The sequence below is a fragment of the Aedes aegypti genome, chromosome 2 (assembly GCF_002204515.2).
Source record: "Aedes aegypti strain LVP_AGWG chromosome 2, AaegL5.0 Primary Assembly, whole genome shotgun sequence".
NCBI lineage: Eukaryota > Metazoa > Arthropoda > Insecta > Diptera > Culicidae > Aedes > Aedes aegypti.
Genome location: NC_035108.1, coordinates 375,232,698 through 375,258,400, shown reverse-complemented (window position 1 = coordinate 375,258,400; position 25,703 = coordinate 375,232,698). Strand labels below are relative to the sequence as shown.

At 39.3% G+C, this 25,703-nt stretch overlaps 3 protein-coding genes and 1 long non-coding RNA gene across 5 annotated transcripts; 1 reads left to right on the top strand and 3 right to left on the bottom strand.

Annotated features, from left to right (window-relative positions):
- Positions 1-523: 523 nt before the first annotated feature.
- LOC5572448 (hsp70-binding protein 1) lies at positions 524-2,204 on the bottom strand. Of its 2 annotated transcripts, none has more exons than XM_001660342.2 (4): positions 1,973-2,204; positions 1,655-1,901; positions 800-1,383; positions 524-631 (listed from the first exon to the last, which is right to left on the bottom strand). In XM_001660342.2, the coding sequence occupies exons 1-4, from the start codon at positions 2,024-2,026 to the stop codon at positions 566-568; spliced, it is 951 nt and encodes a 316-aa protein (XP_001660392.2). In that variant the 5' UTR covers positions 2,027-2,204; the 3' UTR covers positions 524-565. The 2 variants fall into 2 exon arrangements, with proteins under 2 accessions (XP_001660392.2, XP_001660393.2); XM_001660343.2 differs by having other exon boundaries at positions 524-637; positions 1,973-2,203.
- Positions 2,205-9,689: 7,485 nt separating this feature from the next.
- On the bottom strand, positions 9,690-10,083 carry LOC110676922. The gene is made up of 2 exons (XR_002500828.1): positions 9,980-10,083; positions 9,690-9,726 (listed from the first exon to the last, which is right to left on the bottom strand). It is a non-coding gene; the product is annotated as an uncharacterized LOC110676922 (long non-coding RNA).
- A 2,311-nt stretch (positions 10,084-12,394) lies between these two features.
- Positions 12,395-13,169, top strand: LOC5572447 (DNA-directed RNA polymerase II subunit RPB9). The gene is made up of 3 exons (XM_001660341.2): positions 12,395-12,571; positions 12,637-12,765; positions 12,841-13,169. The coding sequence occupies exons 1-3, from the start codon at positions 12,504-12,506 to the stop codon at positions 13,028-13,030; spliced, it is 387 nt and encodes a 128-aa protein (XP_001660391.1). The 5' UTR covers positions 12,395-12,503; the 3' UTR covers positions 13,031-13,169.
- Positions 13,170-24,909: 11,740 nt separating this feature from the next.
- Positions 24,910-25,702, bottom strand: LOC5572446 (INO80 complex subunit C). The gene is made up of 2 exons (XM_001660340.2): positions 25,445-25,702; positions 24,910-25,384 (listed from the first exon to the last, which is right to left on the bottom strand). Exons 1-2 carry the CDS (start codon positions 25,590-25,592, stop codon positions 25,188-25,190), a joined length of 345 nt encoding a protein of 114 aa, XP_001660390.1. The 5' UTR covers positions 25,593-25,702; the 3' UTR covers positions 24,910-25,187.
- Position 25,703: the final 1 nt, after the last annotated feature.

Genomic DNA, 25,703 nt, shown 5'->3' with positions numbered 1-25,703 from the left:
TACAAATAACATTTTCATCGGTGGTTTACCATTCTTTTGAACACAGCCAGTTCTTCAAATTGCACTGATAGGATACATGAAACATCTCAGTACAAACTGAGAAACGGTACACCGCGAAGTAGATTACCTCAAAATGTTATACAATCATCACTCAAATCCGTCAAACCGATATTGCTTTCGAACTCTGGATTGGAAAAATTACTTAAAAAATATATGTTGAAACTCAAGTTATGTCTGAAGAACTGTTAAAATTTCAGTCAAATCGGTCCACAAATGACCAGAATCTTACCCTTCAAAGTTGACAATTTGGTGTGAAAAATTAAAAAATGTTACAAATGTATTGTCCAATTGTTATCACCTATATAATACCGTAAATATCATTTGGGTTAATTCTACAAGTGGCGTGAGTCGAGAATTGTCACCTCGCTATACGACACCGACAATTGTCACCTCACGCCACTCGTAGAATTAACCCAATTATGAGCCAATGCGTGTCATCAGCAATAGATTGTTTGCCAGTTGATTGAACTAGTATTAGGAACGAGAGAACACTCTATATTTTAATTTATCGATCAGTGCCACAATTATCATCGGAAAAACATCGTTTCAGTAAAGTATTTGCATATTCAATCTGTTCCTGGAAAACACGAAAATTATATTAAAATTATATCGAAAAATGAATATATTTCAGTTTAAGTATCATAAGGTTGAGCGATTAGTCTTCATTCATCGCTACAAATATGAAGGAAAACTAATCGTTTTCATGATATTCAATACAACATATATCCTAGAAACCTACCAAGCATTCTTCCTTCCCATTGTTCAAGTTGAGAATCAGCTCCAGCTTCTCCTTCAACTGCAGGCCAGGCTCCTGGCACCGGCGAATACCTTCGTCGCACTCCGTTAGCACATTCAACGTGGACAGCGCCGTCTCCAGCTTGGGTTCGAACTGTTTGGAAGGTCGAACCGCGGCCACCACTCGTTCGACGGCATTCAGTTTGATGAACTCGTCCCGCACCGCGGAAAACTCCGTACAAAGGTTGGACATGAGGAACGACGATTTGATGCGCAGTTTTTCGTTATCAGTTTGAATGCATCCCAGGATGCACTCGAGGCCTCCCATATCGATGAATGCCGCCAAGCATGGCTCGTGGTGCCGAACCATACAGGAGATGGCGTGCATGGCTTGGGTGGCCACCGGTGGTACATCCGACAGCAGTTCGATTATCTGGGGAAGAGTGTTGGCTTGAAGCAGGTGCTGCTGGCAGAATGGGTTGTTCTGAGATAGTTCCGCGATCAGACGAAGCGTTCCACTGCGAACATCTGTGTTTGGCGATGTGAGCCCGGGCTGGATGATGACGAATCCACCCACTTTGTAGAAGTCTAGAATTGAGAACAGGCAGGGCGTTAATTATTTAAGGCTTTCAACGATTGAATGAGTGATTCAAAGTAGCATTATTAAGGATTGTTTTTGAAGCCATGAATTATGATTATGATTAAGCTATTAAGGGTACGACGCGGTAAGTTGATACAGAAAAATCAATAGATGACTTTTATCTTGCTGTACTGCCAATGTGAATAATGTAAAGTGAACTTTTTCCAATGGTCCCTAAGCGTGAGAATTTTGAATGGTAAATTCTGAGAGTATCCCTACCATTGGCAGCATCAATATCCTGGACGAAATCGATGATTATCTCAATCGCATCCGCCTTGTCCTCCTCGGCCTTGTCCGGATCCATCAGGGTTTTCATTGCCTTCTCAATCTCTTCGACCACGTCCAATGTTAGCGATTTGAGGGCTTCCTCCAGGAACCGACGACGTTCCTCATCCATTGGCTCGAAGTGTGAATCGTGGGGAGCATCCTCCGACTTGGTTGCTTCCATGGCGAATTTCAGCAGGCCCTTTTTTGGGGAACATGAAGGTCATGTACTTGAATCACCTTGTAATGAAATCACATTCCGGTTCAGCTTACCTGTAAATTACGGGGCTGCCTTGGCTGATCGGGATGATCTCCTCCGCTGGCCATTGTCTCCTCGGTGGACGAAATGCGTTTTCAAGGTTTTCTCCAAATTTGGGCAGTCTGTAAGCGCTTATTTCGGTGAATCAACTCCACTTATATATTGAACCTCGTGTATCTTTCACTGCTGAGCGACGATTTGCGACTCAAAAATTTGTAAACACTGGCATAGCTATAGCTATATATGCGAAGTTGACGATGAGCATAAAAAGAACCCTCTCGAACCATCTAGATGCAAAGCATACACTGTAAACTCGTCATTACCCTTTAAAGTGTAAAAAATACCCATTATTTGGTGATATATGGAAACGTCAAAATAACGAGTAATTTATTGTTTCACATAATGGGTGTTTAGTACCCTATCACATGTTCGATTCATTTACTCTATAATGGGTGAAAAAATCCTTACAGTTTATAATATATAAATTCTCTGCCAGACTAGTGATTGGTTTAATTAAGTGTTTTGTCCAAAATGATCAGGGAAGTTTCTAGAAATGCATGTAGCTCTAAGGTAGGCTCATTGAATTACTTTTCCCGCCGTCTTCTGATTAGGTACATAAACAAATTTTACAGGATACTTTTGCTGCTGAGCTGTCCCTCCAGTTGCTTCATCCTTATTTTCCAGACCGGCAAATCAGCGTTTATATAATGGTTCTTCCGCATCTCACCAACGTTAAAATATTGTTGAATAAAATGTGTTTATAATAATAAGAGTCTAGTGTTCATTATTCTACGAAAATAAATATAAAAATAACTTAAATTTTCAAATATGAAAGAGAGTAAATTTTACTCTGTTTCTCGATTAATGAGTTTGTCATAGTGGGTAAAATTTACTCGTTGATCTGACGTACAAGCCGTTTACTCTTTAAAGAGTAAAGGCCCTTTACTCTTTTTATGAGTTAAACTAGTTTCTCTCAAAAAGGGTACTTTTTTACCCTTTAAAGGGTACTTTGGTCTTACAGTGTAAATCTGATTGGAAATTAAATACTGCCAGTGTAACTGTGCCTGAACAGAACCGTTTCGAGAAATTTGGCTCAACACACCCCAGTTTCGCGCTTAATAATTCAAAAGAGCCAATCAGTAAGGTCGTTCTGCTCAAACAAAATTTGTATCAAAATTATTGTATAATTATACAAAAGCCTTAAGGGCCTGTTCACAATTTTTTATAACGGTAAAGGGGGTGGGTGGATGTCATCGAAATGTTCCATCTCATACAAAAATCGTAGAATATTCTTAAGGCCCAAACGCAATGATAGCGGAACGGCAACGGAATGCGGAACCGGTTCGCCAGCATGAACTACAATCAGCTTGTCGACTCAGTGTTGATCCAATTTCATTCGTTGTTAGTTCAGTCAAGATGTTGTGATTCATGCTGGCGAATCGGTTCCGCACTCCGTTGCCGTTCCGCTATCATTGCGTTTGGGCCTTTACAAAGAGTGTTACATGGAGGTGGGTGGGTGTCAAAATTGGTCATATTCGGCGTTATGAAATTTGTGAATGAACCCGTTATCAGGAGGTGGGTGGGTGTCAAAAATTCACGCAGTGAACTGGACTATCGAAATTCATACATTTTGCCTTAGGGTTCATACACAAATTTCATAACGCCGAATATGACCATTTTTGACACCCACCCACCTCCATGTAACACTTTTTGTACGAATATTCTACGATTTTTGTATGAGATGTAACATTTCGATGACATCCACCCCCTTTACCGTTATAAAATTTATGAACAGGCCCTTAGCAATTTTTGCCGCTCAAATAACGGCTGTATCATATTTAAACTTTAGTTTAAAAATTTGGTCCATAAATAAACCTTGACACTTTTGATCATGTTTGACGTTCGCTTAGTCGACAAGGATGTGGGAGTATAAACGACTATTATGATTGATAAAAAAAAATATACTTGGCATCCATATATGACAATATTAAATAACCTCATATTGGCCTATTAGGAATAACAGTGTTATCGATTGACGAACTTCCGAGATGACCGGAAACTGGAATGAATCGAGAATGGAAAAACTTCCAAGACTAGCGTTGACAGTAGACATCATACGAAACCCGAATGTTTGAGAGAAGCCGATGTGAACGCGAGCATTATATGAAAAGAGCGAAGAGACACCTAAAATAAGAGAAAATTGAGCGCACGAACCTAAAGAAAATTTAGGGATAGAACGAAATTGAGAACAAGATTTGTAAAATAACTCCAGGTAGCGTAATCTCAGAATTGAAGGAGAGAGAGAAGTTGGCCTAGAGAGAGCGAGAAAGAGAAAATCCGAGATTGAGCTTGATGCCGAACGAAGTGAGATTCGTAGGTCATTCAGTGTTCTATTTCCGAAGCGAGCAGTTGGTTTAATCGGCAGCTCATAAAAAAAAAAAAACAAACAAGATGGCTAAGCGGTACGACAATGGCGTGGTTTCCGCTCCCAACAAGTAAGTTTAACTCGACCAGCAGATATTCATAAAGTTAATGTAAATTAATTGCGATGGCAACGGAAAAAATGTATATACTTAACGGAGCAAAAAAAAAAATGGCAAAAAAAGATGATAAGCCAAACTCAAAGGAACGGAAAATGGCAAAAAATGAATGGTAAGCCAATTTTAAATTTCGGGCTCGAAAATAAATAAGCCAGATATTTCGTTTGTGACAAATGTCATGAGAAAAGATCAAAGGCAAAAAAAGTAAGATGAGCCTCTGACGCAAAATGGCAAAAAAAAGAAGGTAAGCCATCAAGAATATCATGAAGAAAACGTGTGCCATCGCTGAAAAAAAATATATCATTAGTCCTAGAGTAACAAGCACGACCGAGCATATTACAAGTAGTTCACTATTACAGGAAAAAAAACTCGAAATTGGATACGGCGATTAGAGACTTATCGGCAGCTAATTCTAGCAATGCTCATCTAGCAGCAGAGCTGCTAAGAGCGCAGGAGACAATTCGTTCACTGCAGGCAAGCTTATCATCGGCTCGAAGTGAGTGTGGAGAAACAGCAAGAAGCGAAAGCGGCGATGCGAACAGTATCGAGTTTGAAGCCGATCTTGGTCCTTCCAGTACAAGACAACGATCACGACGCCAGAACGAATCCACTGTCGAAATGTCCCGATTCGTTTCCTCCATGAATCAAATGTCAGTTTCGTCGATCAGTGTGCCAGAGTGCAAACCGGGTACAGATGGCGAAGATATATCCAAGGTTGATTTTGAAGCGTGGCAAGACCTGATGTCCAACTCTCTAGCGTTGGCAGGCATAACTGAAGAAGCTACTAAGTTTGTAGTATTCAAAGTCAAGGCAGGTCAAAAGCTTCTAGAGATCTATCGAGCAACAGAAACCTCCGATGAGGCGCCCGATGAGAAGCTACTTCCTTTTTCTAATGCTATGTTCCGCCTAAGAATGTATTTCGCTTCCACTTCCGACATTATGCTTCAACGAAGAAAACTATCCCTTATGACACAACAAGCCAATGAATCGGATTTGGCATTTATCCGAAGAGTGGGACTTGCAGCAAGACAATGTGAGTATCCAGAGGGGAAACAGTTTGAGGAGATCTTGAGCACTGTCGCTGAACAGGCGAGGCATAAGGAAGTGAGAATCGCCGCTCTCAAGATGATGAGCCGCAGGGGGTCACTCGCTGACTTGATCAACAAGGTCCGTGAAATTGAAACAATACGTTTAAACGAGGAGTATGTCTCCAAAAGGCAAGGCGTCTCGGAACCATCAGTGGCATCCGTAAATGCGGTCCAGAGCATCGCCGGCCCCTCTCGTTATATTGCGAATCGCTCAACTCCAGCGTATGGTAGGACTCCGTTTCAAAGGTCGAATTTTCGCGGTGGACGAGGTCAACGGTCAACTCGAGGAGGGTTAGTCTGGCGAGGTTCGAGCTCGGTAGTTCCTGACCGATGTACTCGTTGCAACAGCGTGTATCATTCCGAGGAAAGATGTTTTGCCACCAAGATGACGTGCCATAACTGTGGTGGAATAGGGCATCTGCTGAGAGCTTGCACCCGACCGGTAGCAGCTCAAAACAGACGATATATCGACAACCGAACACCAGCTGAAGAGCCATTGAAAGTGGCAGTAATCGGAGCTAAACCGGAGGCAAACCGAGATGAGGAAGAAGCCAAACAGCCTGTAAGTGAAGTTTGAATTAACTCAAAATGAATATCATTTCCGGGCAAATTTGATGAAATAGATTCTGTACCTCTCATAACATTTTAAATTGAAATAAATCAAATGAATTCGTAACACAAAGTTTGCATTGATTTCAATGTGATTCGACTGACTACATATAGGGGAAGAGCACCAATTTTGACCAAGCATTCATTTTCGACAGATTCATACGATTTTAATTACTTGATTTGAAAGTCCGAATACTGGCATAGCATTCTTGCTCGAAAATTAGTGCTTTTACCCTATTACGCCCGTTCAAGTACTAGTATGCTCGTAGTTCAACATGTATTTTTTGCTTCGTTAGGTACTCGGAGCGAAAAATTCAAGCGAGACTGCAATATCCGTAGTATACGCGCCAACTGACAGTGGAGTAATTCATGCTACCGTTGCCGGTATGCCGTGTGAATTTCTAATCGACTCAGGAGCGCAAGTGAACACACTGACGGAATCGACGTTTGAGCTAATGGTCGGAAATGAGAAGTATAGCTCAGAGCTACATAACATACAGCCTGGTACAGATCGGCCTTTGAAAGCATACGCGACGTCGGATGGAATACAGGTCCTATGTACTTTTGAAGCCTTCCTGTACATATCGGACGACCGCCCGACGTTGCTCGAAAAGTTTTACGTAGTCAGAGAGTCTCGTTCACTGCTTAGTCGATCTACAGCGACCAGGTACAGTATTCTTCTCCTTGGATTAACAGTGCCGGTTGAACGTAGCAGAACGGATAACAGCAGCAATATTGCAGCCGTTAGCTCCGTAGAACCATTCCCGAAATTCAACATACCCGCTATAAAAATAAACTATGACGATGCAAAACCACCATGTAGGAACATTTACATGAATGTTCCAATTGCCATGAAACACATGGTAGGTCAAAGACTCGAAGAATTGATATCGGCAGATATAATCGAGCGGGTCACGGAAACCATGGATGCATCGTTTTGCTCGTCAATGCTCGTGGTCCCAAAAGGAGCAAAAGATTTCCGTCTCGTCGTCGACTTACGAGGCCCAAACCGGTACATCCTACGTAGTCCATATGCCATGCCTACATTGGATCAAATTCTTGCGAAATTGGATGGCGCGAAATGGTTCTCCACCATTGATTTGTGCAGTGCATTCTACCATATCGAGCTCGATGAAACATCCCGTCATTTAACTAATTTCATGACAGAGTTCGGTATGTTCCGCTATAGAAGACTTCCGTTTGGATTATGCAATTCTCCTGACATATTCCAGGAAGTAATGGAACGTAAGATTCTAGTCGGATGCAAGGGCGTGTGTAACTACCTTGATGATGTCCTCATATTCGGTGAGACAAAGGAGGAGCACGACAAGAATCTTGCCGATGTTCAGGAACGGTTGAAGGATCACAACGTAAAAATCAATTATGCGAAATGTGTCTTCGGCAGACAAAAAGTGTCGTTCGTTGGATTCGAGCTAACAGCTGAAGGATGGCGAATCGACCAAGAGAAGATGAATGCGATTAGAAACTTCAGACGTCCAACATCATGTGCTGAAGTTAAAAGCTTTCTCGGCTTGATCACATTTGTCGATAAGTTTCTCGTTCATCGTGCGACAAAAACTGAGCGCCTCAGGTCATTGGCAAATGCAACAGGTTTCTATTGGACAGATGCTGAAGAAGCAGAATTCAAGTCCCTACAAACTGAAGCAGTAGAAGCGATTAGAACACTTGGATACTACAGCAATACAGACAAAACGGAACTCTTCGTCGACGCGTCCGCTGTGGGATTAGGTGCTGTCCTGGTCCAATATGATGCGAAAGGTGCGCCAAGAATAATCGCTTGTGCTTCAAAAGCGCTAGCCGCCTCGGAGCAAAACTACCCACAGGCGCACAGAGAAGCATTAGCGGTAGTGTGGGGCGTCGAGCGTTTCACATTCTATCTTGTCGGTCGACCTTTCATTATACGTACGGATGCTTCAGCGAATGAGTTTATTTACCATTCCAACTATCGCATCGGCAAAAGGGCGTTCTCAAGAGCAGAAGGATACGCTTTGCGATTACAACCGTATGATTTTATAATGGAAAGAGTTAGAGGAGAAGACAACGTTGCGGACGCACTATCGCGGTTGATTCGAGATTCACAGGAACAGAAACCATTCGACGATGATAGTGACTACCACGTGTTGTACAGTCTAGATACAGGTAGCATGGACATCACGTTGAACGAAATCGAAACAAAATCCGAAAAAGATGAAGAAATGGAGAACCTAAGATTTGCTTTGAAGCATGACATATGGCCCAAAGACTTGCGCAAATTCGAAGCACACAAGAAAAACCTCCATGTTCTTGGAGCACTAATCAGCAAAGGAGACAGAATAGTATTACCTAAGGACCTTAGGACTAGAGCGTTGAAATCGGCTCACAGTGGCCACATTGGAGAGGTGGCTATGAAACGCATCATGCGAGATTTCTTTTGGTGGCCAAGGATGAGCACAGAAACTGAAGAATTCGTAAAAAACTGTGAGACGTGTGCGCTGCTGTCGCGAAAAAATCCACCAGTACCACTATCCACTCGTGAATTGCCAGAGAGGCCATGGGAGATTGTCCAAATCGATTTCCTGCAAGTGCCGGGGTACGGAACTGGTGAATTTCTTATGGTAGTCGACACGTACTCCAGGTTCCTGTTTGTAGTCGAAATGCATCGCACCAATGCTGAGGCTACCAACGCGGCTCTGCAAGAGATTTTTAAATTGTGGGGATTACCCCTCTTAATCCAAAGCGACAATGGACCTCCGTTCCAGAGCTCCGCATTTTGCAATTTCTGGACAGAAAGAGGAGTAAAGGTCCGTAAATCAATCCCACTTTGCCCACAGACAAATGGCCTGGTCGAACGGCAAAACCAGGCAGTAATTAAAACATTGTCTGCTGCAAAAATAGAAAATAAGAACTGGAGGAGAGAATTGAACGTTTTTGTGCACAACCACAACACGTTGATCCCACATTCCAGATTAAACGTAACACCCTTCGAGTTGCTCGCTGGGTGGAAATTCAGAGGAACATTTCCAAGCCTCTGGAATGATGGAAATATCGAAGAATTGGACCGGGAAAATGTTAGGGAGAGAGATGCGGAAGAAAAGCTGAAGAGTGCAAAACAGGCAGATCGCGCAAGACAAGCCAAACCATCAGATATTCGTATCGGAGATGTAGTATTCGTGAAGCACCAAAAGAAGTCCAAGACAGATTCAACATTCTCTTCAGAACACTTTACAGTGGTGGCACAGGAGGGCCCGAAGATGGTGATTGTAAGCGGCAATGGGGTGCAGTATGCAAGGAGTGTCAATGATTTGAAAAAGGTTCCATGTTCTGCTAAATCAGCTGTCTCAAGTGTCCTGAATTCTGACGAAGATTGCGAATCCGACGTCCAGCCGGGGGAAACAGAAGCTGACCAAGAAGAGGACTGCAGTCAAACTCGATCAGGACTACGTCGAAGAGAGATCAGAAAACCCGCGAGATTTAATGATGATTTCATTTACCGAATTTTCCAGTGAAGTTTCATTTTCAGTTGGCGAAAATCTATGGAAAATAAAGAAAATACGGATTTAATAATAATTAGAGAATAACAATTACCAGAATGTGTTTTCTTTGGGGCAGTTGATCTAATGGGACAGCATAACGCATACAAACTCCTCTGTACTGAACTAGATCGGAACATTTGGTCGTCATGATAACCGGATCAATAGAGGCTAATTATTCTTCATTAAAACCACAATCAGATACAATCATCGAGAGTTGATTCGATGGTCGACGTTTTCCAACTAGTACTTACTCAATAAGGAAACAATTATTGATAAAACTTTCCAACTAATTGGCAGTAATAATTTTCATCCTCCGCTAAATCTTATTTGTAAATAATTTTGACAGTTATCTACCGTGAACTGGTGACGCTATGTGTGACGTTTACCATTTTATGGGGCTATCAAAAATTGCGTCCATGACGTTGAGGAATACATTGTAAGAAGTGTTGCCAGAATTTAATATGTCATCATGTAAATTTTATTAGGTTAATTTTGAAATTGTAAAATATTAAAAAAAGGAAGGATTTTGAAAGAATTTTAAATTTAAAGAAAGTGATAAAATATCCTGGAAGAGTAGAGAAGGAGAATATTGTGGGAGTATAAACGACTATTATGATTGATAAAAAAAATATACTTGGCATCCATATATGACAATATTAAATAACCTCATATTGGCCTATTAGGAATAACAGTGTTATCGATTGACGAACTTCCGAGATGACCGGAAACTGGAATGAATCGAGAATGGAAAAACTTCCAAGACTAGCGTTGACAGTAGACATCATACGAAACCCGAATGTTTGAGAGAAGCCGATGTGAACGCGAGCATTATATGAAAAGAGCGAAGAGACACCTAAAATAAGAGAAAATTGAGCGCACGAACCTAAAGAAAATTTAGGGATAGAACGAAATTGAGAACAAGATTTGTAAAATAACTCCAGGTAGCGTAATCTCAGAATTAAAGGAGAGAGAGAAGTTGGCCTAGAGAGAGCGAGAAAGAGAAAATCCGAGATTGAGCTTGATGCCGAACGAAGTGAGATTCGTAGGATTCAGTGTTCTATTTCCGAAGCGAGCAGTTGGTTTAATCGGCAGCTCATAAAAAAAAAAACCAAACAAGATGGCTAAGCGGTACGACAAAGGACACCAGAGGGGTTTTAGTGTCAACACTGGGTTGTTCCTATCTGACATTCCGGAAGGCACACGGAAAACAAAATACCCGCAAAATTTGAGTTTAAGCCAAGATGTGTGACAAAATCTAAAAAAATGCTTTTTGAACTCAAACCAACGGAAAACATTAGAAAATTGAGTAAACATGTGTTATTGGCCTAAACATAAGCGTTTGGCACTAAAATTAGGACAGGGCTTTAGGACCCTATTGGCACAGACAAACAGACGTCACACTCTCATCATTGTCCATCGACCACCTTTTTAACGGTCGATTCAAAAATATGGTAAGTGGCCAATCCGCCACCCGCAGCGCTCGCATCGTTTTTGTTCGCGTTTGACGTTTACACACTACCGCCATCTGTTGGCCCGTCGGCCAAATACACTAATTTTAACATTGGGCGTACATGTCCTCGTGACTATGATTTGGATCGAGATTTGATCTAAGTGTTACGTCTGTTTGTCTGTGCTATTGGTGATCCAACGCAAAGCTAAAATGCGTAGCTGGCGCTTTTCTAGAATAGGGATAAATGCATCTTAATCAAAATGTTTAGTGATAACTTTGGAAGAAAAATCACCACAATCAATAAACTGACAAGATTTTTGCAATTTATGGCACAGAAAACCGTAAACATTCATTTCAATATGAAAAACTTTCGCGATCTAACCTCACTTTTGATCGCCAAAGCACGAGTTTACTAGTTGACGTTTTATTTATATGGCCTTGGCAACGAGTGAATGAATGTTTGTTTTCCTATGGACCAGTGCACAAGTTCACTAATTTGACGTTTTGGCGGTGCCGAATTCACTCGTTTCCATGGTCACCTAAATAACACCGCACCGCTCAAATGTCAACGAATGAACTCGTGCATTGGTCCATTCACTCGTTGCCATGGTCACGTAAATAACAGGACACCACTCAAACGTCAAATATGTTGTAATTTTGGACCAGTCTGTTTTATGTTGACGATGTTTTTCATCATTGCCTTGCGCCGACCTTGTGATCCGTATGTATGTTGTTTGTTGTTTATATGTTTGATTGTAATAAACCGACCGCCGCGACGAGCAAACGCAAATTTGTGCCTTTCGTGTTCTTTCCCGTATCGCGACCGAAATTCCCCCGGTGGTTTTATCGGTACCACTGTGTACCTGGTGGGTCTCCGTGTTCAAGCCTTCCCACAAAATAGTGAACTCGTGCATCGGTCCATTTAGTAGTTCGCTGTTGTAAATAGACGTCTTGTAAATATAGCCCGTGCATTTCACTTCTTCAATATCACAAGAAACCCGGGACGGGTTTATTGTCCGGTCACTGCGCTGGGATTCCATCAGTATTTTGTATGGAGTCTTATGTCTATGAACTTCAGGTTTTTCTAAGAATTTTGTAAAAAAATATTCGGTAATTATTTCAGCGTTACGTAGCTTGTGGACGGCATCTAATATTGGAAATGATATGCTACTAGTGTAGCTGTGCCTGAACAAAACCGTTTCGGGGACAGCATAATCTAGACGTCAAAAAGTGTAAACAGTACGCTTCGATTTCGATTGTATTCAAGTCGGTTCCGCAGAAAACAGCGAAATTTCCCATCAAATCCTTTCAATTCCACCTGAAAAATGACCTTTGATGCAGCCACTCACGATGACGGACCCGGATTTGTGGGCATCCGCTTCTGTCAGGAATGGTAAGTATCATTATTCAGTAGAAATTCGTGCTCATTTTCTATACTTTGCACTTCCCCCTCAAAAGCAACAACATGTTATACCCGAAAGAAGACAAAGAAAACAAGGTTCTGCTTTACGCCTGCCGGAACTGCGACTACAAACAGGAAGCCGACTCCAATTGCATTTACGTGAACAAAATTATGCACGAAATTGAGTAAGTTCCCTTGGTCATAGCGTAGTCCCGCCCGCGAAAACATAACCTCGAACAAATCCTTTCCCCTTTTTTTAGCGAATTGACCCACATCGTACCGGACGTGATATCGGACCCGACGCTGCCCCGGACGGAAGAACATGCCTGCCCCAAGTGCACCCACCGGGAAGCGGTATTTTTCCAGGCACAGACCCGACGAGCTGAAGAAGAAATGAGACTGTACTATGTGTGTACCAATCCCGGATGTTGCCACCGTTGGACTGAGTAAGGGAAGTGACTAAAGGCTAACGGGATGAATAGGCAGTTGATGACGATGGTGGTTAAAATGGTCCATCATTTCGATGTGACGGGTCCAGATGGAGAGCTACCAATAACAAGACCAAGGTGAGCTGATGGGAAATTCAAAAGCGCGTTCTTTGTAAATTTGAGAAAGCCCTAGGTAAGAAATTCGATTCATTCGCCTGACACTTTTTATTGGGGACTAATATGTCGGAGAATTCCGGTCGAATAACTTAGATTAGAGGGACCAACGTAGTAGTTGTTTTTCTCTTATAATTCTTCATAAAATCTTAAAAACAGAAAACCCCTGGGCTTAGAATTATGTTTTCCAGGGAGCGATGGTTTTAGATATTTGATCGCTGTATTTTGTAGTGCTGATTAGAGGCTGCATGATATTCGAAACAATGGCAAAGTTGTTGTTGCTATCAGATTTTTTTGTATTCTGATTTAGTGATCCTATTCAAACTACTTCATAATACGGTTATCATTCATCGAAACCATTTATACTCCAGGAAAATATAATCACAGACAAACAGACGTCACAATCTCACCATAGTCCATCGATCACCTTTTTAACGGTCGATTTAAAAATATGGTAGGTGGCCAATCAACCACCCGCAGCGCTCGCTTCGTTTTAGTTCGTGTTTGACGTTTACACACTACCGCCACCTGTAGGCCTGTCGGCCAAACACACCAATTTTAGCATTGGGCGTACATGATATTGATCGGGATGTGTTCTAAGTGTTACGTCTGTTGGTCTGTGATATAATTTCAAGCTGGTGAGAAGATAACAAACTGAGGGTGGGTTAGGAGCACAATCAGACCCTTGAATGTGCAATGTGGGTTAGTATGTGAAAAAGGCCAATGACGGATTGTAATCTTCTACGAGGTTCTCGCAACCCAACAGGGCGCGTGCACCAGGTTGCGGATAGGAGCAAAGGGCGATCAGTAGCATCCACTCAAATAATAAGACAAAATGCCGTTCTTTGACTAGGTGATGTTATGTGTTCTCCTATGGTGTTGTAGTACTATGAAGTATTTCACTCTCTGGGAATTCTGGCCTTGATATTAATTTTTCACTTGATAAACAGAATAAAATAATCATGCTCAATAAACACAAAGCACCTTCACTGCAGTAATGAATCTGATACCATAAATTTTCTATATTTGACAAGGAAAATCAATGAGTGAAAGAACTACTTTTTTAATGAGCCACATCAGCTAAGTCTATACATATACAAAAGTTACGTCATAGGGTCATGGCGAGCGTTTGGTATGTATGGTAATAGTTGATTCTTTTCTAATGGAGTTATTACAAGACCACGCGGACAATTTCGAAACAAATTATTTCTACACATAGGAGGGCCTGTAGCCTTGACAGGGTGTCTACTACCTAGAAAAACCTGGAAAACCTGGAATTCTCAGGGAATTTTATTCAACCTGGAAAAAACCTGGAATTCTCAGGGAATTTTGGCCAAACTCAGGGAAATAATTTTGAAACAGTAATTCATGGTTGAATATGTCCACGATTAACTATTTCGAAACTATTTTTGCACATTTTATTTAATATAAAAAATTTCGGCCGCGCCGCTTCAAATTCTACTTGTACGAGTCAGTTCATTAATAAACTTGAAAGTTTCCCGTGAAATGCTTTCAAATAATTCAGCATATAGGTATTTATCAGAAAGTACTAAAATCATCGATTATTCGTAGTTCCGGAAAAAATGTCTGTTTGTTGCAGGTTATGAATCTGCATTATTAAAATTTTCAAAGGTAACAGTAATATTACACAGCTTAACAAAGATAACATTTTTGCGTGTCTCAAAGATCAAATCATGTGCCTAGTCAATTTGGTCAATTTGAGGCTGATTTCAAAAATGTTCCAGAACATTACAATTTTGAGCTACGGGTCCTCAAAGTTGTATAAAATGCTGGTTTTTTAATGTTGAAAGTTACACTATGATTGGTATATAGTGATCTAATCCACCAACAATCATCAGAATAGGATTATGTAGGATTCAATTAGGTTTGAATGCACGAATAAATCGATAAATATGCCGCCTTCGTCACACAAAATTTCTCGTTCCTATTATAAGGCAGGATACCATACTTTTCTAAAACATCAACAAATAACTTTTGAGCTTTGAAAGTATTATGATTTTTTTTAATTGTATTCTCTAATACATTAAATTTAAATTCTGTAGTAAACTAAGCAAATAAATCTTCATATAAGCTGGTTCTTGCATGTAAGATGACTGTAGTCGTTCTACAATGCATTTCAACACCCAATATCTCAAAAAACTAGAAAATATTGGTTTCATTAACTCTATTTTAAGTGAATAGCAGTATTTTGATGCTTGAAACAAAGAAAATAATTCGCAGTGTAATTGATTAATGTAAAAGATTGAGGAAAAGCTTCAAGAAATATCCCAGTAATTCCAAGAGATTTGGAATACTTTCAAAGATGTTCTCTTATAGAGTTCTCTCTACCAATTATCCCAGAAATTCATCCAGCGACTTTTCGAAGGATGCTTAGAGGAATTTCTCCTGATTGTGCTCCCGTAATTTCTTCATTTATTTCTTTGATTTATTTTTTCGAAAACTATCCCAAGCTATGCATTAATTCTTCAATCGATTCCTCTAGTTTGTTGCTCTAAAAAATTTTCCAAAGATTCATACACAGAAATTTCATCAAGAAAACCCACAAAGATTTATTCCATAGTTTTGAAGAAATTTTACCAAGAAACCCCACAAGAATTCCTACGCTATTTCATGTGAATTCCTTAAGATTTCATCCATGGTTACTTCCAGGAATTGCACCTACAGTTTCTCGAGAGGTTATTCGATTCATATAGATTCATCATAATGCTCCTATAGATTTTTCTATGAGTTTCTTCAGCATTTCATCCAAACGTTTCCTAATGAATTTTTCGAATAGAATACCTTGGAATCTTCTTAAGTTTATTTAAGGTTCCACTCCACTCAACACCACTGCAAATTTTCCAGTGATTACTCCAATCGTTTTTACACAAACTTCTTTGGAAATTCCTTCCGATGTTATTCAAGGAATTAGAATTCAAAAAAACTATTCGATTGATTTTTGTTTTTGATTTTTGATTTCTGTTTTCTTCTTGTAAACCTTACACAAGCTTCATCAAAGTTTACTTTAGGTCTTCTTCTTAAATATTACTCGTCCAGATTTTTATCAAAGATTTATATAAAATTTCTGAAAAAATTTCATGAAAAAACAGTACTACACACAAATTAAACACACTAAGTGTAAATTATTCAATGGAATGTGTAGGATATTCGGACAGCACGTTTAAGGACACTATTTTAAATAATAATTTCAATTTGTTTTGGAGATATTTTTTTTTAAATGCCTGAAAAAATATTTGAAGACTTACTTGGGAAAAAAAAAATACTGGAGTAATTCCTTAAAAAATCTCTAGGGTACATCCAGAAAGTATCCATAGAGAAATTTCAAGTTTTTTTTGTCAGTAGCGATAGGGGTAGTACTGGGACTTTTAATCTGCCCTAAGCTCCTGCCCAACATTTGCTTTTATAAGCCTCTATTACATTCATCACACAGACGTTCCTAAGCAATGTTGTTCAAATGGTCACTGTGTACTCTAGCAGCAATCAACCCTTGCCGTAGTTTTGTAGTCTAGTATTCCAGAATAGTATAAAACTATGATAAGACTTGAAATGCTACTAAAGTGGTTGAAATGAAGAACGAAATAGTTTAACTGAAAGGTCCTCATTCCCCATTCCATTTCATCAGTCACTGTCACATAATTACCACACTTTTGCTGTCGTCGCTTTTGTTTATAACACTATCACTATTATCACTCATTAACTTTCGTAATACACATCCTATATGTATACTTTCCATTATATCACTTCACTTTCACAGCTACAATTTTTATCAAAATCACATCACACTACTTGCATTATAATTCATTTTTGTTACCATTTACCTTCTGTTATCATAACTAAATAATTAAAAAATTATCAAACTACGATTTAGCACTACGATCAAGAAAGTTACAGTAGAAAAATAAAATCACTTCGAAAAATTTTACTGCACTCGCTGTCATTATGAACTCTTTTATTATGAATGGCAATAGTTTATATATTCAGAGAAATGATTGCAGAATGTATTATAACCATCATTAAACTAGTAGCATAGATAAACGGACGTACCACTGAGGGTTCATATTAGTGTTATTATATATGAGTTTTTAACAAAACTATTTTAAAACCACGAGTGCAACGCACAATCCTACCAAACATCCATTTTTATGTTGCATTATAACACAATTGATCATACGTTAGCTTTGAAACTTAACCACCATTACTGATTAGTACAAAGGATGCTAAAGCTTGTGTAAACGAACTGAAACATCAAAAACCAGCACTGGTTTATAAGTAACTACTGAGCCCTGGCGGTCCCTCCGTTCGAAGAGGACCTGATAATATGCCGAAACATATTAACAGATCCTCCACCTGAATGCAGCCGTTCCATGAAAATCATGAACCGTTAGAGGTGTGCCAAAGTATTGGGAAGGTGATATGTCTCACAGACGGGTATTATTATGGTGCACCTTCTACTTTGGCACCGTCAAACCCTGGAGAAAATATCCATAGAGAAATTTCAAGTTGAAATGTAAAAGATATCCCGAAAAACAATATTGTAGGGAATTTTAAGAAAGACCCAGTGGTGCTTTCCGGAGAAAATACCTTTTTTTTTGTTCTAAACGGGTATTAAATAAAAGTCTGGAGGACTTAAGACTTCGTTGGGAAATTTTTGGAGGAATTTCTAATGAAATCTCTGAGGTGTTTTCTGTGGTTCTCCTTCGAAAAATGCACATTGTATTCTTGAGGTTTCTAAAATGAAATTCCTTGGGAAATAATCACTAAAGAACTAAAGAAATCTTTTTTTATTCAAGTGTTTTCAAGCCATTTAAGACCTTAGAAATGAATTCCAATTCATTCAAAATTCATAATTCAATAATCATTAGTATTTAAGAGTTTTTCTTGAGCCTGGAGTTATTTCTTATGACCTGGAAAAAACCTGGAAATATCAGGGAATTTCATTTCAGTAAACGAGTAGACACCCTGCTTGAGGTTACGCTTTCGCTTCATAAGCGGAAGGTCATGGGTTCGATTCCCAGCCCCTCCACAAAAAAACCCGTCCAGCCACCAGAAGACGCCTCACGGAGGACCGTGCTTTGGGGAGCACATCTATCCTCCGTCAGTATCAGATGGTGACTGAGACAAACTGACCCTCTTCACAGGCAGCTAGCCTCACTAACAACAGAGCTCTCTCCTACCTGCTCGGTGTGAGAGTAACAGAGTAGGGAGTGAAGAGAGTAGAGTAGAGTAGAGAGTAGAGAGTGAAAATAAGATGTAAATATAGATAAGTTGAAAATAGATCTGTATCGGTAAAGAAGAAGCTACAGATCAACTGATTCCGGCACAGTAGTGGCCACGAGCACAGAGTGTCTTAAAAAAAAATTCTACGCATTGGTTTTATTAACCGAAAGGCTCAGCTATGCTGTAAAACCATTCCTAAGCAAAATATGTTACGCAAGGGTGGGTGTGGTTGGGCTCTGCGTTACACTAATAATTATAACAATAATTATTATTGTTTGCTTTTGACAATGGGGGTATTAAGGAGGAGATGGATTGATGCCGGGCTTCAGTTCTGTGGTAGCACATATCTGGAGAGCTGGACAGCCGCTCAGGCTGAGGGCTTGATCGATTTGTCACTCGCTGATGACCAATCCGTCAGGGTTCCGGCGTTAGTGGTTGATTGGTTCTTTGGGTTTGTGTTTATGAAGGGTTGAGATTTGGCTTCGGTTCATCTTCTTCTTAAATTGACTTCAAAGACCTTAGGAGACAAAAAAAAAACATTTCTGGAGTTCAACAATTAGTTACACAGGTAGTTTACTTGATATTTTTGTAGGCAATTGGACGACAGGGTGGATTTTGATTTCTTTAGCGACAAATAACAATTAAGATATAAGCTGACAAGTAAAATTTTGTTTTACATAGTTAGAATTCAACAACTGCTTTACTACTTGTTTCGCTACATGGGTAGATGTTTTTAATTTAACATTTCTCATGTCGCCATTCTAAGTTTATTTCTCAAATTTCTTAGATTTTATCAGCGGATTTCATATTTTTTTTAAATATTGGTTTATCCTCACACTCCAAATACTATTTCAATAATAAATTACTTTGATCGTAGGCTTTAAAATAGTCAATAGGATTTTTTTGACCTACGGATTCATTGCATTTTGCAGCATTTTTAGCATTATTGTGTCAAGTCCATCCCACTTACCTAACACCCAAGCCAATCCAATTTTCCTTCTCCCATGGCGTTTGCGTGGTCAGTATAGACCCCTCCTATCATCGGCTTTAGATTGACTTGCGCTCTTATTGCCCCACCAAACGCTGCAAAATGAAAATGTAAAGTTTCCAAACTCGTTATCCATAGGAATATTCAAAAAATTCCAGAGGATTGGAAAATGTCTAATTTCGATGGAACTTTCACAATTTGTTTTTCACTAGGATATCTTTCAGAGTAAAATAAATATAAAGATAATCAAAACACGGTTAATTTTTGTGTTACACGGTGCGGAAATTTGTAGTGAGACTGATATGGGGTTACTTATCATTATGGGACAATTACACTTGCTGTTTTTCCTCATTTTTTCGATCAAATCATATTATCTCATTAGTGCAGCTGAAAAAGTATTGGAAGATATTTTGAAAACTGCACTCAATTTAATTTTGAAGAAAATGCAGATGGATCTGACTTGCGATTCACGGCAGTGTAGTGGTTAGAACACACGCATCTTACTTCGAGTATCTGCGATCGAATTCCATCCCCGAGAATAGCCACTTTGACTTAAAAGTTAAAAATGATATTTAATTACCAGAGATAAATCTTTGGCAATTTTCTGCAGGATACCACCTGAAAGGACTGCTGCAGTCATCTTTTGAAGAATAACTCGAGGAATTCCTTGTGTAATCTTTGGAATCTTTATGAAATCCCTGGAGGAACCCCTTGGCAAATTCCTTGTAAAGTTCTGGATGACTACTTGGAAGTTTACCTTGAGGCATTCCTACAATATCGACAGAAAAAAATGGTCGAAAAAAAACTGAAAATATCAAAAAACATATGTAAGAAAGGCTGAAAATGCCTGATAAGTCAATTACATCAATTTTAGATCCATTTTCTCATCAAACAATACATGTTGAACGAAATTCAGAAAAAACATTTTGCTTCGATACAACGTAACGAAAATAAATATCGAGTTACGGTATATCGAGGTGTTACTGTACCAACGCTAATTATTTCAACTTTTGATTTAATCTCATGCTAATATTTCAACTTGATTATTCTTTACTTTATCTTTTTAGGGACGATTCAAATATGACGTCCATCGTTTTTCGGAATTTCTCGAATTTCTAAACCCCCTTTTTCCTATTTTTGTCACGGTTTTCCCAATACCTAATGCATGATCTGTCACATTTTCATCCCTCTCCCAAATGATGGATGTCATTTTTGTATGACCCCTTATTTGAAGTTTAGACATCCGTTAGAACAATAGAAAGTAGTAGAACCAGTAGAACGCTAATGGCGCTGTTGTCACAAAAATGAATTATTTTATTAGTATTTTTAATTGATGTTTTTGATAGTTTATTTAGTGTCATGTTGTAGAGAATGTTTTATTTTGGTTAGAAACATTGATTTGACACTTATAGACCCGGTACTCAAGCTGTCAGCGATATTAACATTCTAAGGCTAATGCTTCTACTGTTAGAACTGTGTCTAACTTGCAACGACCCTTTCGAGGTTAAAAGACTAGCATATTTACATGATAAGCTTAGTTTTATTAGACTAACAAGAACTATTTCTCTTCTATGTTATTCATAAAACACAGTCTTACTGAATAATATATTGGATTTTCACTGAATTCTAGGCAAGCATTTTACATAATCTCGTTAGGAATTTGACCAGAATCTATCACAAAGTCTTGACAAGGATTCTCATAGGCAATATTTCACGTAATACTTGGGCTTGGACATGTTCGTAAGATCTTTAGCATGATTCCAACGAATCTTGGGTTAGACAATGAAATTATCGTAAAATCTGGGACAACATTTTCACTAGTTCCTTGACAAGGTTTTCGCATAATCTTGGCTGGGTTTCTAACAGAATTGCTGGGAGGATTCTTATAAAATCATGAACAGCATTCTTATAGAATCCGTTACAATCTTCTAAAACGAGTCATGTTAGATTCGGTTGAAAATCTAAGCAAAATTTGCACTTGTACTTAATTAAGACGATTCTTAGAAAATTCTGGACATCATGATCATTTTTTTTTTGGTTAGATTGTAACGTAAACCAGAAAATAATTGTCAAAGAATCCTCCCGAAGCATCGAGCGAGAGTAACCGAGAAACAGATCAGAGACTGGTTTGATTAAAAATTTCATAAGAGCAGATAAACATGAACAAATCCTCAAAGATCCGTCTAGGGTATTTAATATGGATGAGATAGCGGTGCGCACTGTACCCACCAAAGAAGTGATGTTGTCTGGATACGCGGGTTGGAAACTCGGACAAAGAGTCATATACAGCTCTCTTCGCAGCGAACGCATCTGGTGCACTAGCACCCACTATGATGCTGTTCCCATACAAGCAACGTATTCCAGGAGAAATCTATAGATAACCGCCGACAAATTGGGCTGCTGATAGAACTGATACCGGATGGATGAACCAAGATACATTTTACTTGTATCTTCGCGATTTTTGTAGATGGACATAAAAGCCATGTGTCACATCTATCAACCGAATTCTGCAAGAAATCGCTTATAATATTGATATGCTTGTCACCCAATACCAACTAAACCTAAATAACACAACCTCTAGATATCTCATTTTTTCGACCATTGAAGCTATTTCGGAATCAGCCGTTGACTGAATGGAGGATCGATAATGCCGGTGAAGTTCCGCCAAGGTATAAAATCGCACTGCTATTACAAAAGGCCATCGATTTAATGAGCAATATGTCACCGACTCTAACAAATAGTTTCCGGCGAGCTGGACTATACCCTTTCGATGTGGTTGCAGTACATTATATGTCGTTAGTATTGGTAAATAACGATGCTCAAACCACACATGAAGGGACAGTATGGCCCAGAATTTGATTCACGACTTGGAGCATGCAGAATGCAACCTACAACAATTTCCGGAGAAATTGGAATCGTACTCAACACACGGACAATTGGAGACATTTCGAGCAAATTTTATTGAAGAAAGATGGACAGGTCCTATTGAAGATCACAATTTATTTTTGGTTCGGAAGAAAGCTGCTAGTATGAATCAAGGCGGGTCCAGCTCCTCCAAAGGTGATACATTATGCTCTCTTCGTGGAGAAAACCAGGAAGGGTAGGTGAGCAAGGGCTGGCAGTTTTGTTTACAAACATCTGAGACATGTAGTCAGACAATTAACTTCTGATTGGTTGGAGAAACAGTGTTATCAAGATACTAATACGGTCACACCCGCACGGTCCATGTGTGCTCTATACTTCTTTCTCTCTTTTCTACAACTTCGTCCACACTTATGGCAGCACTGTTAGTTTTAGTTTCAGCATCTTGCGGGCCAGGCATCAGCACCAGAAAAAATGATGTCAGAAATTATTCTAATGCAGCCGCATCTGCGCGTAGCGTACTCTACTTTTATCTCTCTTTTTAACTATTTCGTTCGCACTATTGGCAGCACGGTTAGTTTCAGTTTGAGCGTTATCCAGGCCAGGCAGTAATGTTTGTAAACAAAACGGCCAGCAAAGTAAAGATGGCCTCCTAGCCTCTTTTGCCAAGTCAGATAACCTTACTCTGGCTACAGAGTACAATGAACCAGCCTTGGTAGGAATGGAGCCGAGGATGAAACAGCGGCAATTAACCCTCTAATACCTAAATTTTTATTTTCGATCTAAATATCATTTTTAGTTATCTAAAATCGTTCTAAACACGTTTTGGGCAATGCTTTATTTTTATTCGCAAATCTATGAATTTTGGTTTTTGATTTTTATATCTTTTAATTTTGAAAATCCCTATCCTTTTTCATATTTTTTGAAGCCTCTTCTAGTTACTGATTTTTGGCAATGATAAAAATTCAAGTTTTACAGTACTTTTAAAAATAAATTTTAAATATTTTTCTGAAAATATTTTTATTTTCCGTGTAATTAACGGAAAACAGGTTTGAAATTATTTTAATACCTCCAAGCTCTTCTTCTGTTATAGGTTAATAGTAGAAAAATATAAATGGTACGATTTTTTTTATACTACACGTAAAATAAACCCCAGGCATTTGTAAATTCTATAGGAATACAATTTTTCAAACAATTTTCAAAAATACAAAAAAATTTCAAAAGTCTTTAAAAACTTTTCTCATATGCGTGTTCTGAGACCAAGTTTAAGCCAAAAATAAAATCATTTTGATTTACGAACTACGAAAAAATACACAAAATTCCAAAGTGTACCCCGTCTAAAGGCAAGGTTGGGTATTAGAGGGTTAATCCTCAGGAGTTTAATGACAGCCTTGAAAGTGAACCTGCACGGAATAACCATTTTACCTAATATTTGAGTTGACTATACCCAAAATTAAGTATATCGATTATTCTCTCAACCCAAAATCTCTCGGTATTCTCTCTCTTCCCCACCAATGTTGTCAAAAATAGAGAGAGCTGCACCTACCCAATGGGGGTAGTTTGGCCCAATAAGCCAAATTTGGGTAAAATGCATTATTCTCAAGCTTGGGTTGAATGAACTCAATTTTGCGTTGAATCAAACCAAATTTAAGTAAATTTTGCTTATGGCTTTAAAGGCAAAAAACCTAATGGAGGCCTTGGAAATTTAGCCAAATTTGGGTTATTGGGCTCAACTACGGTTTTGCGTTGAAACAACTCAAATTTGAGTAGATCTGCGTTGCCGTGTGAGTTCAAAGGGTTTGAAAACGAAAGCGTAGGGTTTAGTTGTCCGTCTCAAGGCGTTCCAAATGCTTTAATAGGCCTTTTCATGTGACAGATCCGTCTATGCATTTGTTTACATCGGTGGAGGACCAGTGCTAACACGGGCCTGTCATTTTCATAGAAGAACTGTCAAAGTGCTTTCCGATCAGCTGATTTGAGACGTCATGTGAATAGGCCTATAGTAGTTGATACTTATTCGAAAGGTAAAATGAATGTATTTATGTTTCAATTAAAAATTATCACAATAATTTACTTTTTTCAGATGATATTCTGAACAGTTCTTCCCAAAGCGTTAACTACGTTTCGAAAGAAGTTGACGAGGTTCTCGAATCATCTTTCAAAAGGCCAACTCTCAAACGCTCCATACTCCACTGCACTGTGACGTCACGCATCAATTTTTACAGGTACTGGTCCTGTTGTTTACAGTTTGGACTTAGTACTTTTTTCGAATCATTCTTAATTTCGTGAAAGTTTGCTGCGAGGAGAGGTCAAATCCACTACAGATACCCACGGATCGTATTATTCTATCTTCCTACCGTGGAAAATCGTCACCATCTGCATGCTGGTGATAGAAATGCGAAGATGAAAAAATGATGGAAAAAACGACTAAGTCCGAACCGTAAACAACAGGACCAGTAGCTGTCAAATAAGTGAGGTTAGGCTCGTCATATGCAGCGCTCTATTCAAAACAGTGGCAAAGTTCACCCACCATCAATAATGCAACAAACAACAAACCGTTAAGAACAACGATGAAAATGAGCGACAAAAGAAAAAGTACGAAAGGACCTGTAAGAGAAAATTGGAGAAAATTGAAGGAATCAGAGGCACTATTTATATTGGATTGTATTATGGAAGGTGTGAGTTTTTAAACTTATGCTGGAGATGTGGTCCCTGACCCCCTTGTACATCAATAAAATAAAATTATAGGAATTGTAGGTACCTACAAAGTAATTTGTATGTTGTCCTTTTTGCTCGGCCACGCATGGCAGTCATCGATTTAGCAGAATCGAACATTTTCAAAAAAAAAAAAGAGATAATGCTTACATTAAATTCAAGTTCCTATGTAAAATACAACGCATCGAAAAAGTTGTCCGCCTCATACGATACTGCTGGCGCCTCGCAGCGCCAGATAGCCCGCCGTCAGATCCATCGGCAAACTCCGCACCGTTTGGAACTCCTCCGCGTTGTGGTAGTGCAGTTTGGTTTGCGGATCGGTATACGGCGCTATCAGCCCGGAAATGTCGGAATACTTCTTGGCCGGCACAAACGATGGCGGGGCATTGATGGAGGAATCTGAAATCGATTAGAAGGTTGATTGAATTGGGGAGGGGAACATTTTCCTTAGAAGCTTACATGTAACATCCGTTTCCTTCCAAGGCAGTGTGCGCTCGTAGGCTGTGATCTGCTTCAGGGATTTCCACGTTCGTTTCTTATTGCCCGCAATGGGATTCGTTTGGGCCAGATTCATTCGTTTGAAAACAGGCATCTGGGTTTCACTCATTTCTCCGATTGTTTTTCTGTTAAAAGTTGGTAACTGTTAGTTACTATCAGGCTGTGGTCTCCGGTGGTGAAATTTTATGATTTTATTTACAAACAGCAGGGTTGCTGCTGA